The 16,908-nt window shown below is 37.3% G+C and overlaps 1 protein-coding gene across 1 annotated transcript in view; it reads right to left on the bottom strand.

Annotated features, from left to right (window-relative positions):
- LOC105532362 (alcohol dehydrogenase 1A) overlaps nt 1-5,977 on the bottom strand; it is a 19,916-nt gene extending 13,939 nt beyond the window's left edge. The window contains exons 1-3 of the mRNA XM_011970545.1: nt 5,853-5,977; nt 2,533-2,634; nt 1,808-1,946 (exon numbers count right to left, since the gene is read on the bottom strand). Coding sequence (XP_011825935.1) covers nt 1,808-1,946; nt 2,533-2,634; nt 5,853-5,870 — 259 coding nt within the window. The 5' untranslated portion in view covers nt 5,871-5,977. The remainder of the gene's footprint in view (nt 1-1,807; nt 1,947-2,532; nt 2,635-5,852) is intronic.
- Nucleotides 5,978-16,908: the final 10,931 nt, after the last annotated feature.

Below are 16,908 nucleotides of genomic sequence, written 5' to 3'. Positions count from 1 at the left end.
TTTCTCCTGGAGGCTTTACAAATGTTTAATTTAATCCTTAACTATTTAAATCTTAATGTAAGCATAAATATAAATTTTAGTTGAAAGTAGGGTATAATAGTGCCACTAGATGTTGGTAAGACCTGTTTTTTGTTATAGTTTGATTTACAATAAAAATGAGAATTTTGAACTACTTCTTTTCTTTTCAAAGTGACTAGGTTTATCTTTATTATGAAATGAATGCTTTTAAAAAATGATCTTAGTTCTTTTTTTGAGGAAAACTATCAAAAATGGGACAAAGAACAATTCCAGAAATTCCTCTGGAAATTTCAACCCTCCACAGTAAGTTAGGGACTTTTAGGTTAAGAACTGACTTTGAAATGTTTTTAGCTGGTAATTTGTGAATTATCTACTTTTCCTGTTATAGTGGAGTGAGCACAGGTAAAAAGTAAGGGTGTCATTTTGTTATTAACTTATTACTAACTAGTTAGTGATTATTAGTATTATTTAGTAGTTATTAGTGGTAGTTTATCAGTTATTAGTTATTATTTAGTAGTTATTAATTTATTACTACTAAAGAAATTAGTAGGAGCTGAAACCCAAATTGGACAGTTCATTTTATTTTTCTGTTCACAGTTCAAATAAGTATTTGGTGAAGTGGCAGGTCCAATCTAGTGCCTAAAGTGATTTTCTAGACTGTAATCCCAGCATTTTGGGAGGCCGAGGTGGGCAGATCATGAGGTCAGGAGATTGAGACCATCCTGACTAATATGGTGAAACCCCGTCTCTACTAAAAATACAAAAAATTAGCTGGTCATGGTGGTGGGCGCCTGTGGTCCCAGCTACTCCGTAGGCTGAGGCAGGAGAATGGCGTGAACCCGGGAGGTGGAAGTTACAGTGAGCTGAGATTGCGCCACTGTACTCCAGTCTGGGCGACAGAGCGAGGCTCCATCTCAAAAATAAATAAATAAATAAATAAAATAAATAAAAATAAAAATAAAACAAAACAAAATAAAATGAAAGTGATTTTTTAGAATTAAACATAATTTTTATTTTTAATTACCTATGCTACCTATTCCACAAGTCCAAGAAAAATGGTTGCCCCGTAACATTTTGTAGGTAAAATTCATGTGAAAATGATGGTATGGAAATGTCCTAGTTATTCTCCTTTTATAATTAGTAATCTGTAACCAGTCACATTTAAGCATGGCTGAAGGTAATAAGGCAGACATTGTTGATGGTGGATGGCTCCTTCTGTTTCTTTCATTTCCTTTCACCTAGTCAGTTTCATTGATTCCATGCTCAGGAAGAGTGACCATGTTGGAAGAGGAAATTGGTGACGTGGCTGCATAGGTCACCTAAGAAAAGGTCATGTTTATTCAGTTGTAGCCGTGTAGCCTCCACCTTGTGAACTCAGCACAGAACAGTTTCCATACTTATGTTTTTTTCCCTCCTCCCATTTCTAGTTGTCTGGGCCCTGATAGAAGAAGACCGTGTTCAGCAACACTAACATGAAGTTATTAGATTATGAATGCCACACTGGTAGGCACTGTGTCCCTTTTGATCCTCACGTATCTCCAGGCTCCAACCTGGTGCCTGGCATCTAGCAGATGCTCAGTACATAATGATTGAAGGGTAGAATACATGCCTGCCTGAAGACATACATGCTTGAGTCAGGCAGGCAGAGAGGGAAAGAGGAAACCCCTGAAGTCCTGGCTGCGCGGTGACCTTCTGCAAGTGCTTTCGTCCCTCATTGCTGGTTTCCTCATCCAGGCGGGAAAATCTTAGGATCGTGAATGAGCATGTTTCCTGAGTGTGAATCCTGTACCTGGTTCGACTGTAGTCACCCCTTCTCCAACACTCTCCACGATGCCGGCTGCCTCATGGCCTAAAATCACAGGAAGTGGGGTCACCATGTTACCACTAACCACGTGGTCATCAGTGCTACAGATTCCTACAGCCGCCATCTACAGAGTGAAGAGAAGATGTTTAGATTCCCAAAAGATTATGAGTCTCAGGTGAATTTAAAAATCCCAGTTTCCTGAAATTGTGCTTCCAAAATGTTTTCAAGGGTTTTGCTAATAATCCCTACTATTCCCAAATATGAAAGATTCAGTTTATCCTCAAGGTTAACCAGGCTGAAACCCTCCTCTACCTTCCATTCTTGAAGTAAACAATTTAGAATAATCTGTGAACTAACTGATCTTGAAATAGTGAAGTCTTAAATAATATACAAGAATGCATGCTTTTAAAAAAAAGTAGTAGAAATTGCAAATTAATACATAAAAATATCTAATGCTAATTGATTCTGAAGTCTTGATATATATCCCTTTGAATTTTTTTTCTGTACAAACACATAAATTCTTTTGTATTTTACTGGAATTACACTGTATGCACTTTTTAAAAATTTAAAAATTTATATTTATAACTTTCTTTGAAAACAAGTATTTTCTGGATGATTATATAAAAATGACTCAGGAGTTTTGGTTGTTTCCATTTTTTAACTTTTCTGCATTTTTAAAACTTAAATACAAATGGAAAAATGTATTTCACCTTAATACGAACTTCATGGGCCTTGGGAGGGGCAACCTCCACCTCCTCAATGGAAAAGGGTTTCTTTAACTCCCATAGCACAGCTGCTTTGCATTTGATTACCTAGAAAAGCAAACAGAGAGTTGGTACCAGTGTGTTCGCACACTTGCAGTCAGACATTGTGTCATTTAATCTTTGTACATGCAACATCTAGTCCCATGTCTGGTACCTAACAAGTGCTCCATAGAAATGATCACCTCTGATTTATAAAGAGAAAAAAATATATTTTAAAAAAGGAATAACATAAAGAAAGATAAACAGTTAACTATAATAACACACTGAGATAAAATGGAATATATTCATTAAAGCCATCCTTATGTTGTTGTTGTTGTTTTCTCCAAAGTTGTTTAATCCTGACATTTCCTAATGCTGTGCTAAAAACATCTCTTCACCCACAATTATTGGCTGGTACATGAAATTCTAAGTCACCTTCATTTTGCTAACAGAGTCAGTGTCTGTTCAAATAAAATACACTGCTTTCTTGCTCAATTTTCTGCTTAGGCCAAAAGGATCTGACTTTATAAGGATACATTTATCTTCCCGCCTGGGATGGCATCTCTTTCTCTCTCTCTTTCCCTATTCTCCTCTTTTAATTTTCTCTCTCCACCACTTCTGTGTGTTACTTCTTCCAACACCCATTTGCAACTTAGCTTTGAGAGCCTGTACTGTTATCTGATCTATGCGTAGAGACTCCTTCCAGCTTTGACTTGAGCCCCAAATTACAAAGGTTGGAGTTGGTTTTGTGTGTGTGTGTGTGTGTGTGTGTGTGTATACACTCAGACCTACACATACATATTTCAAAATTGGAGACACTGTGTGTTTGAATTTCTAGCTAGCAGATCTTATCCATAGATGTTCTTAAAAATAAAAGATGAACACATAATTTCCAGTGCTTGGTAGTGTACTGTAATATCTGTTGTCATTGTGGTTAAGCATGTACAATTCACAGAACTCTTTCCAGAATCAACAAAATTGCAATTATGATAAAAATTCAATTGAAATGTATTCTTCTGACAATTCATTGTCATGATTTATTTGTCAAATTATTCAACTTTGCAGAATGTTCAACATGATCAATGCAAAATAAATGTCAGAATACTTGGAAGTAAGGTACTAATAGTAGAAGTTCCTGATTATCAAGTGCCTATGATGCGACAGGCACATTGTGGCCTGTGCTGGGTGAGTTATATGCATTATATTTATTTATAAAATTTATCTTTAATTTCAATAGTTTTGGGGGTGCAGGTGTTTTCTGGTTACCTGGGTAAGCTCTTTAGTGGTGATTTCTCAGATTTTGGTGCACCCTTCACTCAAGCAGTGTACACTGAACCCAATATGTAGTCTTTTATCTTTCACCTTCCCTTTCAATCTTCCCCCTCAAGTTCCCAAAGTTCATGATATCATTTTTATGCCTTTGTATCCTCATAGCTTAACTCCCTCTTATACATGAGAACATATGATGTCTGGTTTTCCATTTCTGAATTACTTAGAATAATGGTCTTCAGCTCCATCCAAGTTGCTGCAAAGGCCGTTATTTTATTTTATTCTATTTAATGGCTGAGTAGTATTCCATGGTATACACACACCATATTTTCTTTATCTACTCTTTTGTTGATGGGCATTTAGGTTGGTTCTGTATTTTTGTAATTGCAAATTGTGTTGCTGTAAACAACATGCATTATTTTTAAACCTCATAAGGATGCTACCAGGACAGTGCTATTGAATTACTGGCTTTATTTTACAGCTGAAATAATTGAGGATCCATTGACTCAGTGATTAAATAATTTCTCTAAAGTCCCAAAGCTGGCTTTCCAGAGAATAAAGATGAATCTAACCTTATGTTTTCACTACTTGGTGGCAGTAAAAAGTTAGCAAAAAGTTAAATAGCAACAATAATAATAGTGGCTAATATTTACTGACTTATTTCTATATACCAAATGCTATTTTAAGTTCTTTATAGTATTAATTTATTGAATTATCACAACGCAACTACTTTACAAAATAGATGTTAGTATTGTCACCATTTAGCATTTGAGGAAAATATAATGCAGGATGGATAAACATAAATGAAATGCTGACAACAAACTGAGTTATTGATGTTGTGCCCAAGAGGGGAGGAATAATTGTCTATTTCATCAGTTATTATTTCCATTAATATGATTGGTTTATACTTTTGCTCTAGGAACTCATTATTTCTTTTTAAGTTGAGTTTGGTAAATTTAATTTTTTTGTTAATTATTTTCTACGTGGAATGTATATATTAATCAGTAATGAATGAAAGTGAGGTGGAATAAGAACAGTACCAATGGGATACTCATGTGATTTCCAACCAGTCTTATTGATATGAGCCTGTTTTGTCACAGAGTGTATAGAGAAGCCTCAGAGCCTTTAAATTGAGTTATCATAGTGAGATATTTTACCGTGCAATACACTGCTAACACAAAAAAGGACTGGAAATTGTTGCACAAATTTTTGTAATTAGGCAGTTAAAATATCAATTGATTATATTGTATTACCACATGCATTTTTGTGCACCTGTAAACACATTGGACAATTAAGAGATTTATGGAAGGCAAAACCAAATATCTGTGTTCCTAGTGCTGATAAGTGATTCAAATTGTATTATTAATTTTCTGTAAGACCATATTGATTTTTATATGGGGAAGATACTGTTCCATAGGATTACTCTGGAAATTGCCAGAATTGTGTCCTGCTAGACCCTTTTAAATCAGAATTTGAATGTTGATGTTGTCTTGCTTAACCTTCATGATTCTAATGCTGTGAGACCAATGAGCATTTTGTAAAGTTTTTTATGTTAAGGTTAAAAGGGTACTTCAAAGTCTTCTAAATCAAATCCTCTTATAAAACTTTCATCAGACTTTCTCGTGTTCACAAAAAAATATAAATACAAATAATAATACATTGAAATTATGGTACTTTAATATAAAGAAAACTTCTTGATGAAAGACATTTCTAACTTTGGCTTTACAAATTAATCATGATTAGCTTGGAATAATCTATGACTTTATTGCAAATGTCTTTAATGTAGGAAATAAACAATAGATACAGATTCTATACATTCTTTTTGAAGGTATTTAGGAATAGCTTATTTTCACTGTAGTTCAGTATACATTCCATATTGTAGCATATATTGCATATCATATTTCAGTGTATCATTTCTAATTTAGGTATGAATTTTAAATTGTTAATCAAATACTGTATTCCTTCCTTTGTTATACTGATGAGCATATAGTTCCAACAGTAATATATTTTTTGCTTACTTTTCCTGCTGTGCTCATGTTGATTCTGTCTTCTCTGCAGACCAGGAGACAGGTGAGTCCCTGTGGATTTCTTCCCTGCTCAAGTGCATAAAGCAGGTGTATTGTACAGGTATTTATTATTTTTTTTGCTTGAATAACACCCAATTCCAGTTCCACACATGATCCACATCTTTAAGCCACACCCATCAGATTATTCTCAGACTGTCAAATCATAAAGAAGAGGGCAATGAACCAACAATCAATACATTGATTTTTCAAATTTCAGATAAGATTTTGTTTTCATTAGGTTAAATATTAAGTTAAAGTGATAAAGCTTAATCACTTTCTCTTCTCCTCACTTTATTCCTCAGCTGTCAAATTTCTTGTTTCTCCTCTCATAATCCCACAGTGGTCGTTCAAAGTTCTGTTTTCCCTTTGTCTGCACTAAGCTCCAGCTTTGAATCCAAATGGTGCAGTTAGGAAGAAGGAGGAGCAAAGAAGCAGGGCAAATAAAGGTGAGAGTCAGGAGCCAGAAGAATGTGTTTGACTCAGGACTCCCCTTCTCTTCATAGAGAATCAGATACTCAATCACAGCAAAGGTGCTCACCCTGCTAGGCATTTTTGCTGCACCTCAAACCAATCAGCATTGACTCAGCCCCTCTGTGTGTCAGGCACTAAGCTGGGTCCAGTGGATGGCAGGGATGAATAAGACATGACCTCTATCTGTGCCACAGGCAGTTTGGGGCAGCAGTGATGGCATGCCTTTTGGGACTTGGCAGACCCTATTCCTTACTAGCTCTGCATACTGGCACTTATTATTTCACTTTCTTTTTTGCCTTAGTTTGTTTACTTGTAAGATGAAGAAGAATAATTCCACTATTTTAAAGGACTGTTTAGTGAATATAGCACCATTTTAAAGGACTGTTTAGTGAATATAGCACTATTTTAAAGGACTGTTTAGTGACTATAGCACTGTTTTAAAGGACTGTTTATTGAATAAATGATATAATCTATGTAAAGCACTGATGATGGAGTTTAGCAGGTAGGAGCACCCTACTAAATGCTAGCTACAATTATTATTCCTAAAAGGAAGCTCACAGTCAATGGAGAAAAGATACACAGGCAGCCAAGTCTACATATCAGCCTGGCGGGGAAGTGCGCTATCACAGGGATCAGTTAGTGCTTTGGGAGCAGAGACAGAGGTACTATTCAGAATGAAGGACTCAGGGGAGGCATTGTAGAGGAATAGGTATTTGAGGTAGATTTTAAATAATTGTGGGAAATTCAGACAAATCCTCACTGGATCATTTCTATTGCCTTTTGATCAATGTAACTGGTCTATGCATGGCTGTCCAAGAATATGAGTTTGATTTTTCTTTTATCCACACTTGGAGGCATTACACAGGCAGCTATTTAATCAGATGCAGTCTGTCAACATGAACATGTCAACAGAAAGGACATATCTCTCTAGAATTGGAAAGGGAACATTTCAGTAAGCTTTAACTACATAGGCACTGAGACTCACACCAAGACTGAGAAACTTTCACCCAATAGAGAAGCAAGGAAGGTCCTACGATTTCAGTTGCTTCTGAAATGTATCAAGGTACAAATATAGCCCCAGATCTGATATTCAGCATTCAAGGCTTCATAATCTGGCTTCAACCTCCTCATCCACCTACTCCTCCCCATTCTCCAACACAAGGCCTATGTGCTTTAGAAGCTTGTATCTCCTTGGTCCCCCAAAGAGGAATCTATTTAACATTCAAGCTCTTGCTCATCATGCCCTTTCTCTTCTTTTCTGTCCCTCTGGCCCATTCAAATCCTACCCAAAATTTGAGACCCAGGACAAGGTCACCCTCGTGGAGTTATATTAACTCTATCTCACTGTCACGCTTCATGTCTCTGCATCCCTGTCATACTGACATCCCTCCTGTGGTTTAGGGTCTGTTCCCTTTTGTCACCCTGTATTTTTAGTGTAGAGATCAGTCTCCTAATTTCTACTGGAAATTTCTAGTCAGGGATGTTCTTAAATTTCATTTATATAATCAACTGTACCTAGCTCCATGTATACAGTAGGTGTTTAATGAGTGATTGTTGAATTCTTATGCTCATTTGTGTTAGGACAGTCACTGTTCTATGAGTAGTCCCATAATCCAGAAGATCCGGTGTCTCCTCTTTAAGTGTTTACAGATTAGCAGTGGGATTGGCTGTGGTCAGGTAGACAAGATAGAGAACCCTCCTTTCTGGGAAGCAGGAAGTGGTCATGCCAGGAGAAGAGTTTGACGTGGAATTCAAAGGAGGAAGATCCTATTCCGTCTTTTCTTTGTGCATTCTCAGCTCTTAACTCAATGCCTGGCACAGAGTGAGTACTTGGATATTTGTTGATTAAATTAAAGAAATGACTTCTACTTTTAGAGCAAGGAAATCTTGAAAGAAAGATATTTTATTAAGATGTATTAAGAAAAATGGGTCATCGGGAGACAAAATGGAGGAGAATAGGAGGCAGGATTAACTTGCACCTGCTACTCGGATGAACAGAGCAGTTCATGGACTGTTCATTGTGAACTTTTGCTCCAAGAACTACTGCAGGGACATACCAGGAAAGCAGAGAGAATCCTCAGACCCTTTGAAGGAAGTGAATTGCTGCTCCAGGCTCTGTGAGCAAAGCTTCCTCTAGAATTGGAAAGAGGAACTGTGAGCCAGCTTGGTTTCTCAGTTGGGGGGCTTATAGCCTGGGGCAATTTCTCAGCTCTGCTCACCAGTTGACTGGAAGGAAATAAACTCATTTTTGTTGGGGGTTCATGGTGGGAGTGAGACCGGCCCTTCAGACTGTGGGCTGCGTGGGAGCTGTGTGGGGCCTGTGGCTGCCAGCTTTCCCCCACTCCCCTGATGACCTGTGTGACACAGGAGAGACAGCTATAATCCCCCTGGGAACATAACTGGGGGAACTAGTTGGCCTGGGAACTACATTGGCCTGGGAACTACATCCTCATCCCCCAAAGCAGCCACAACAAGCCCTGACCAAGGAGAGTCTAAGCTCAGACATGTCTAACCCTGCCCCTAGTTGATGGTCTTTCTCTACCCAGCCTGGTAGCTGAAGAAAAGGATGTAATCTGTTAGGGGGTACCATGGTCCTGCCCACCACCTGATCCTCCCTAGACTATTGTAGCTGAGGTGCTCGTGAAATCATCACCTCCTGGCTGGAGGCCAACCAACACAACACCATCACACTTAACAAAAATACATACAAGGACCCTCACAGAATCCACTTCATTCTCCTGCTACCTCCACTGGAGCAGGTGCTGGTATCCATGGCCAAGAGACCTGAAGATGGATCACATCACAGGACTCTTTGAATACACTCCCCAGGACCAGTCAAAAGCCAGGTAGTTCCACTGGTTTGCTAGATCCAGAAGAGAAAAAGCAATCACTACAGTTCAGGTCTCAGGAAGCCGCATCCTTTGGGAAAAGGGGAGAACACTACATCAAGGGAGCATCCTATAGGACAAAAGAATTTGAACAGCAGCCCTTGAGTTCTAGATCTTCCCTCTGATGTAATCTACCTAAATGAGAAGAAACCAGAAAAGCAATTATGGTAATATGACAAAATAAGATTCTTCAACACCCCCAAAAGATCCTGCTAGATTACCAATCACGGATGCAAACCAAGATGAAATCTCTGAATTGCCATAAAAAGAAATCAGAAGGTTGATTATTAGACTAATCAAGGAGGCACCAGAGAAAGGTGAAGTCCAACTTATAGTAATCAAAAAAACAATACAGGGTAAGAATGGGAAAATATCTAGCGAAATAGATAACATAAGAGAAAAACAATCAACACTTCTGAAGTTGAAGGATAGAGAGAATTGCAAAATGCATTGGAAAGTCTCAGCAATAGAATCAAACAAGTAGAAAAAAGAACTTCTCAAAAACAAGGCTTTTAAATTAACACAATTCAACAAATACAAAAGAGACGGAGCTCTCTAGCTCTGTTGCCCAGGCTGGAGTGCAGTGGCCAGATCTCAGCTCACTGCAAGCTCCGCCTCCTGGGTTTACGCCATTCTCCTGCCTCAGCCTCCCGAGTAGCTGGGACTACAGGCGCCCGCCACTGGTCCCGGCTAGTTTTTTGTATTTTTTAGTAGAGTCGGGGTTTCACCGTGTTAGCCAGGATGGTCTCGATCTCCTGACCTCGTGATCCGCCCGTCTCGGCCTCCCAAAGTGCAGGGATTACAGGCTTGAGCCACCGCACCCAGCCAAAAAAGAATTTTTAGAAAAGGACAAAGCCTGCAAGAAATTTGCGATTATGTTAAATGACCAAACCTCAGAATAATTGGTGTTCCTGCAGAAGAAGAGAAATCTAAAAGTTGCAAAACATATTTGAAGGAATAAACAAGGGAAACTTCCCTGGCCTTGCTACAGACCTAGATATACAAATATAAGAAGCTGAAAGAACACCTGAGAAATTCATCACAAAAAGATCACCTCCCAGGCACATAGTCATCAGGTTATCTAAAGTCAAGACAAAGGGAAGAATCTTAAGAGCTGTGAGGCAAAAGCAGCAGGTAACCTATAAAGGAAAACCTGTCAGAATAACAGCAGATTTCTCAGCAGAAACCCTACAAGCTAGAAGGGATTGGGGTCCATTCTTTAGACTACTTAAACAAAACAATTATCAGCCAAGAATTTTGTATCCAGCAAAACTAAGCTTCATAAATGAAGGAAAGATACAGTCCTTTTCAGACAAACAAATGCTGAGAGAATTCATCATTACTAAGCCAGCACTATAAGAACTGCTAAAAGGAGCTCTAAATCTTGAAACAAATCCTGGAAACACATTAAAACAGAACCTCTTTAAAGCATAAATCTTACAGAACCTGTAAAACAACAACATAATGGAAAAAAAAAGTATACAGGTAACAATGGCATGATGAATAGAATTGCACCTCATATCTGAATACTAACATTGAATGTAAATGACCTAAATGCTCCACTCAAAATATATAGAATGGCAGAATGGATAAGAATTCACCAACAAAGTATCTACTGTCTTCACGAGACTCACCTGACACATAAAGACTCACATAAACTTAAGGTAAAGGGTTGGAAAAAGATGTTCCATGCAAATGAAAACCAAAAGCAAGCAAGAGTAGCTATTCCTATATCAGACAAAACAAACTTTAAAGCAACAGAAGTTAAAAAAGACAAGGAAGTACATTATATAATGATAAAAGAAAGAACTATTCCAACAGGAAAATATCACAATCCTAAATATATAAGCACCTAACACTGGAGGTCCCAAATTTATAAAACAGTTACTGCTAGACCTAAGAAATGACATAGCAACACAGTAATAGTAGGAGACTTCAATACTCCACTGACAGCACTAGACACGTCATCAAGACAGAAAGTCAACAAAGAAACAATGGATGTAAACTGTAGCCTACAACAAATGGACTTACCAGATATGTATAGACCATTCTACCCAACAACTGCAGAATATATATTCTATTCATCAGCACATGGAACATTCTCCAAGGTAGACCATATGATAGGTGAAAAGACAAGTCTCAATAAATTTAAGAAAATCGCAATTATGGCAAATACTCTCTCAGACCACAGTGGAATAAAATTTGAAATCAACTCCAAAAGGAACCCTCAAAAATAAGCAAATACATGAAAATTAAATTATCTGCTCCTGGATGGTCATTGGGCCAACAGTGAAATCAAGATGGAAATTAAAAAGTTATTTGAACTGAATGAGAATAGTGATACAACCTATCAAAACCTCTAGGATACAGCAAAATGATACCAGGAGGAAAGTTCATAGCATTCATTAAATGTCCCCATCAAAAAGACTGAAAGAACACAAATAGACAATCTCAAGTCACACCTCAAGGAGATAGAGAAACAATAACAAACCAAACCCAAACCCAGCAGAAAAGAAATAACCAAGATCAGAGCAGAACTAAATGAAATTGAAACAAAAACAATACGAAAGATAAATTTTAAAAAGCTATTTCTTTGAAAAGATAAATAATATTGATAGACCATTGACAAAGTTAACCATGAAAAGAAGAGGGGCGATCCAAATAAGCTCAATTAGAAATGAAATGGGAAAAATTACAACCAATACCACAAAAATACAAAAGATCATTCAAGGCTACTATGAACTTTTTTTTTTTCTCTTTAAACAATTTTGTTGAAATATAATTAACATCAATTAACTTCATAGATTTAAAATATGAACATGTTTTTGTGCATAAACTAGGAAACCTAGAGGAGATGGATAAATTCTTGGAAAGATACACCTGGCCTAGATTAAACCAGGAAGTAATAGAAACTCTAAACAGACCAATAACAGCCCTGGACCAGACGGATTCACAGCTGAATTATATGAAACATTCAAAGAAGAATTGGTACCAATCCTATTGACACTATTCCAAATGATAGAGAAAGAGGGAATCTTCCTTAAGTCATTTTATGAAGCCAATGTCACCCTAATACCAAAACCAGGAAAGGATATAACAAAAAAAGAAAACTACAGACCAGTATCTCTGATGAACATAGATACAAAAATTCTCAACAAAATGCTAGTGACCTGAATCCAACAGTATATCCAAAAGATAATCCACCATGGAAAGTGGGTTTCATACCAGGAATGCAGGGAAGGTTTAACATATACAAGTCAATAAATGTGATATAAGTAATAAACAGAATTAAAAACAAAAATCACATGATCATGTCAATAGATGCAGAAAAAGGATTTGACAAAATTTAGCATTCTTTATGATTAAAACCCTCAGCAAAATCGGCATAAAAGGCATATACCTTATGGTAATAAAAGCCATTGATGACAAATCCACAGCCCACATAATCCTGAATGGGGAAAAGTTGAAAGCATTCCCCTGAGAACTGGCACAAGATGAAGGTGCCCACTTTCACCACTTCTATTTGATACAGTACTGCAAGTCTTACAGCAATCGGATAAGAGAAAGAAATAAAGGGCATCCAGACCAGTAAAGAGGAAGTCAGACTGTTGCTGTTTGCTGATGACATGATCATATACATAGAAAACCCTAAAGACTCATCCAAAAAGCTCCTAGAACTGGTAAATGAATTCAGCAAAGTTTCAGGATACAAAAGTAATGTTCACTAATCAGTAGCCCTGCTATATACCAACAGTGACCAAACTGAGAATCAAACCAAGAACTCAACCCCTTTTATAATAGCTACAAAAAAAAATTAAATTCTTTGGAATATTCATAACAAAGGAGGTGAAATACCTCTACAAGGAAAACTACAAAACACTGCTGAAAAAAATCATAGATGACACAAACAAATGGAAACACTTCTGCTCATGAATGGGTAGAATCAATATTGTGAAAATGACCATACTGCCAAAAGCAATCTACAAATTTATTGAAATTCCCACCAAAATGCACTGTAATTCTTCATAGAACTAGTAAAAGCAATATAAAATGCATATGGAACCAAAAAAGTCCTCACATAGCAAAAGTAAGACTAAGGGAAAAGAACAAACCTAGAAGCATTACATTACCCAACTTCAAATTATACTACAATGCTATAGTCACCAAAACAGCATGGTACTGGTATAAAAACAGGCTTGTAGACCAGTGGAACAGAATAGAGAACTCAGAAATAAACCCAAATACTTACAGCCAACTGATCTTTGACAAAGCAAAGAAAAACATAAAGTGGGGAAAGGGCACCCTATTCAACAAATGGTGCTGGGATAGTTGGCAAGCCACATGTAGAGGAATGAAAAAGGATCCTCATCTCTCAACTTATACAAAAATCAACTCAAGCTGGATCAAAGACTTAAATCAAATACCTGAAATCATAAACATTCTAGAAGATAACATTGGAAAAACCCTTCTAGACATTGGCGTGGGCAGAGACTTCATGACCAAAAACCCAAAATCAAATGCAACAAAAACAACGATAAATAGATGAGACTTAATTAAACTAAAAAACTTCTGCACAGCAAAAGAAATAATTAGCAGATTAAACAGACAACCCACGGAGTGGGAGAAAATCTTGGCAATCTATACATCTGACAAAGGACTCATATCCAGAATCTACAAAGAACTCAAACAGATCAGCAAGAGAAAAACAAACAATCCCATTCAAAAGTGGGCTAAGGACATGAGTAGGCGATTCTCAAAGGAAAAGAAACAAATGGCAAAATGCTCAATATTCCTAATGATCAGGGAAATGCAAATCAAAACCACAATATGATGTCTCCCTACTACTTCAAGAATAGCAATAATCAAAAAATCAAAAAATAATACCTGTTGGTGTGGATACAGTAAACAGGGAACACTTTGACACTATTGGTTGGAATGTAAACTAGTACAACCACTATGGAAAAAAGTGAGGAGATTCCTTAAAGAACTAACAGAAGATCTACTATTTGATCCAGCAATTCCATTACTTGGTATCTACCCAGAGGAAAAGCAGTCATTATAAGAAAGAGATACTTGCACATGCATGTTTGTAGCACAATTCACAATTGCAAAAATATGGTGCCAGCCCAAATGCCCACCAATGATTGACTAGATAAAGAAAATACATACACACACAAACACTATGGAATACTACTCAGCCATAAAAAGGAACTAAATAATGGCCTTGGCAGCAAGATGGGTGGAATTGGAGACCATTATTCTAAGTGAAGTAACTCAGGAATGAAAAACCAAATATCATATTTTCTCACTCATAAGTAGGAGATGAGCTATGAGGTCACAAAAGCAAAAGAATGATACAATGGACTTTGAGGATTCAGTGATAAAGGTGGGAGGGAGTCAGGGATAAAAATCTACTCATTATGTACAGTGTACATTGCTCAAGTGATGGGTGTACCAAAATCTCAGAAATCACCACCAAAGGACTTATTCTTGTGACCAAACACCACTTGTTCCTCCAAAACCTATTGAAATAGAAAAAATAAATAAATAAAATAAAAAACCTGTTATCAATCCCAAAATAAAATTATCAGTCACCCCCCAAAAAGGATTTATCAAGAAAGATGAGATGGAATTGAAAGGTATATATGCAATCAACAGTATGGACAAACAATATTGAATACCTTTTTTTCCCTTTAATACACCCTTTTAGTCATTTTTTTTGTTTAATCATCTCTTGCATATGGAGACCTAGCATTTATTGAGGGAATTATAGCCACTACTACCTTGTTTTCAAGGCCCTAATGACTTTGGAAATGTAGTATCCACTTATGAGCTTCCATCACATTTTGAGCATATGGCTCCATGAAATACTGAAAGCACTTTGGGATAAACTCCATACAGTCAGGAGATCTTTCTTAATACCATCTGGCAACCACTCTGTGCTTACCCTTTGCCCCACCTTCTAAGCATTTAGATGGGCAGGTGGGAAGAGCAGTTGTCACATTATTGACAGCCAGAGTTCTAGTATCAGAGGGCCATGGCAGGCCTGCAGCAACATCTGGAATGTCCAAAGGTAACCCTATCAATCTCTAAGGGTCACAGGGAGTCACTTTCCTCTGCTTCCCTCTCTATGTATGTCTCTGCAAGCCAGGCAGATTTTACATTACATCTTCACAAAGTACCATATTCTAAATTCAGCTTATCCAGGGAGATGATATACTTGATTCAGTTTGGGGGAGTTATCCTCTGCCTTGCAGGCAGAATAATGACCCTCAAAGAAGTCCGCTCCTAATCCCTGGAATCTCGAAATATGTTGCTTTACATAGCAAAAATGGATTTTGTAGATGTGATTCAGTTAAAGGTCTTGGGATGGGAAGATTAGCTTGGATTATCCAGGTGAACCTAATCTAATCTTATGGCTTCTTAAAATTGATGAGCTTTTCCAGGCTGAGATCAAAGAGGGAGATATGTCTGCTCGCAGACCTTAGATGGCCATGTTTGCCACAGGAGTGTGTTAATTTTCTATTGCTGATGTAACAAATTACCACAAGCTCTCTTGGAAGGTTAGTGGAAGGCAAGGATTGGCATCTCTAATATAATTATACAGGTAATCATAAGCAGTGTGAAGATGTGACTCCAAAGCCTGAAGAAGGACAGACCAGCATCGCTGCAAGAGATCCAACTGTCTTCTTTTCCATAGAGGTCCATAATTTACATGGACCTGACAAAGAATATTGTAACTGGCAGAAATTATCATCAGTTCAAATCCTTCATTTTGGTGGTTAAATAACTTGGTAAGATAATGAGATTAATATTAATGTAAAGATTGCTAGAAAGAATTGTAACATTTCATGTATGTGCATAAATAAACTTAAAGCATGTTTTGGGATGAGTTGTGAAATGAAAATTGGGACAGGAACTTTAGCAGCAGTAAACAGAATTTGAGAATAGATACAGAAATACTCTATAGCACATCGCAATAAATAGAATAAATTTTAAGTTACTAGAGAAATTTTTGAAAATCCCACATTCAAAGCCATCAATTCCTACTCAATTAGCGTTTCATTTTGATTTTGGAACTGACGCCCAAGATGTCCAGGGAGCGGAAATACTTGCTGGTCTTGCAGTAGCTGTGGAGCCTGGAATCCTGCCAAGAAGAGCATGTGTGAGAGAGCAAAATGTTTGTTTACATTCCTCCTGTGAAGGGAGTTGGGAAATAATCTGAGAAACCCAATCCAAAAGCAAAGATGTGCCATCCAGTCTTCTCTGTGAGAGCCAAACTACAAACCATCTGTCTGTTTAATCTGAATTTAATCTGGAACATTTAATCTGAATGTTCCAACAGTGTTTTGATGATGTATTGATGTATTTTAAATTATCCTGAAAATGTTCTTGGCAGATGCTTCAGTGTGTAATTACTGAGATGATGTAGAAATACCAAGTGTTTATTAAAACAATACAGAGTAATACAAGTGGTATGGTTGTCGCAATATAAAAGTATCTAAAGAGCCGGGCGCGGCGGCTCAAGCCTGTAATCCCAGAACTTTGAGAGGCCGAGACGGGCGGATCACTAGGTCAGGAGATCAAGACCATCCTGGCTAACACGGTGAAACCCCGTCTCTACTAAAAATACAAAACTAGCCGGGCGA

The sequence above is a fragment of the Mandrillus leucophaeus genome, unplaced genomic scaffold (genome assembly GCF_000951045.1).
Source record: "Mandrillus leucophaeus isolate KB7577 unplaced genomic scaffold, Mleu.le_1.0 Scaffold951, whole genome shotgun sequence".
NCBI classification, from domain to species: Eukaryota; Metazoa; Chordata; class Mammalia; order Primates; family Cercopithecidae; genus Mandrillus; species Mandrillus leucophaeus.
The sequence above is the reverse complement of the archived record's forward strand: the minus strand, read 5'-3'. Positions and strand labels throughout refer to the sequence as shown.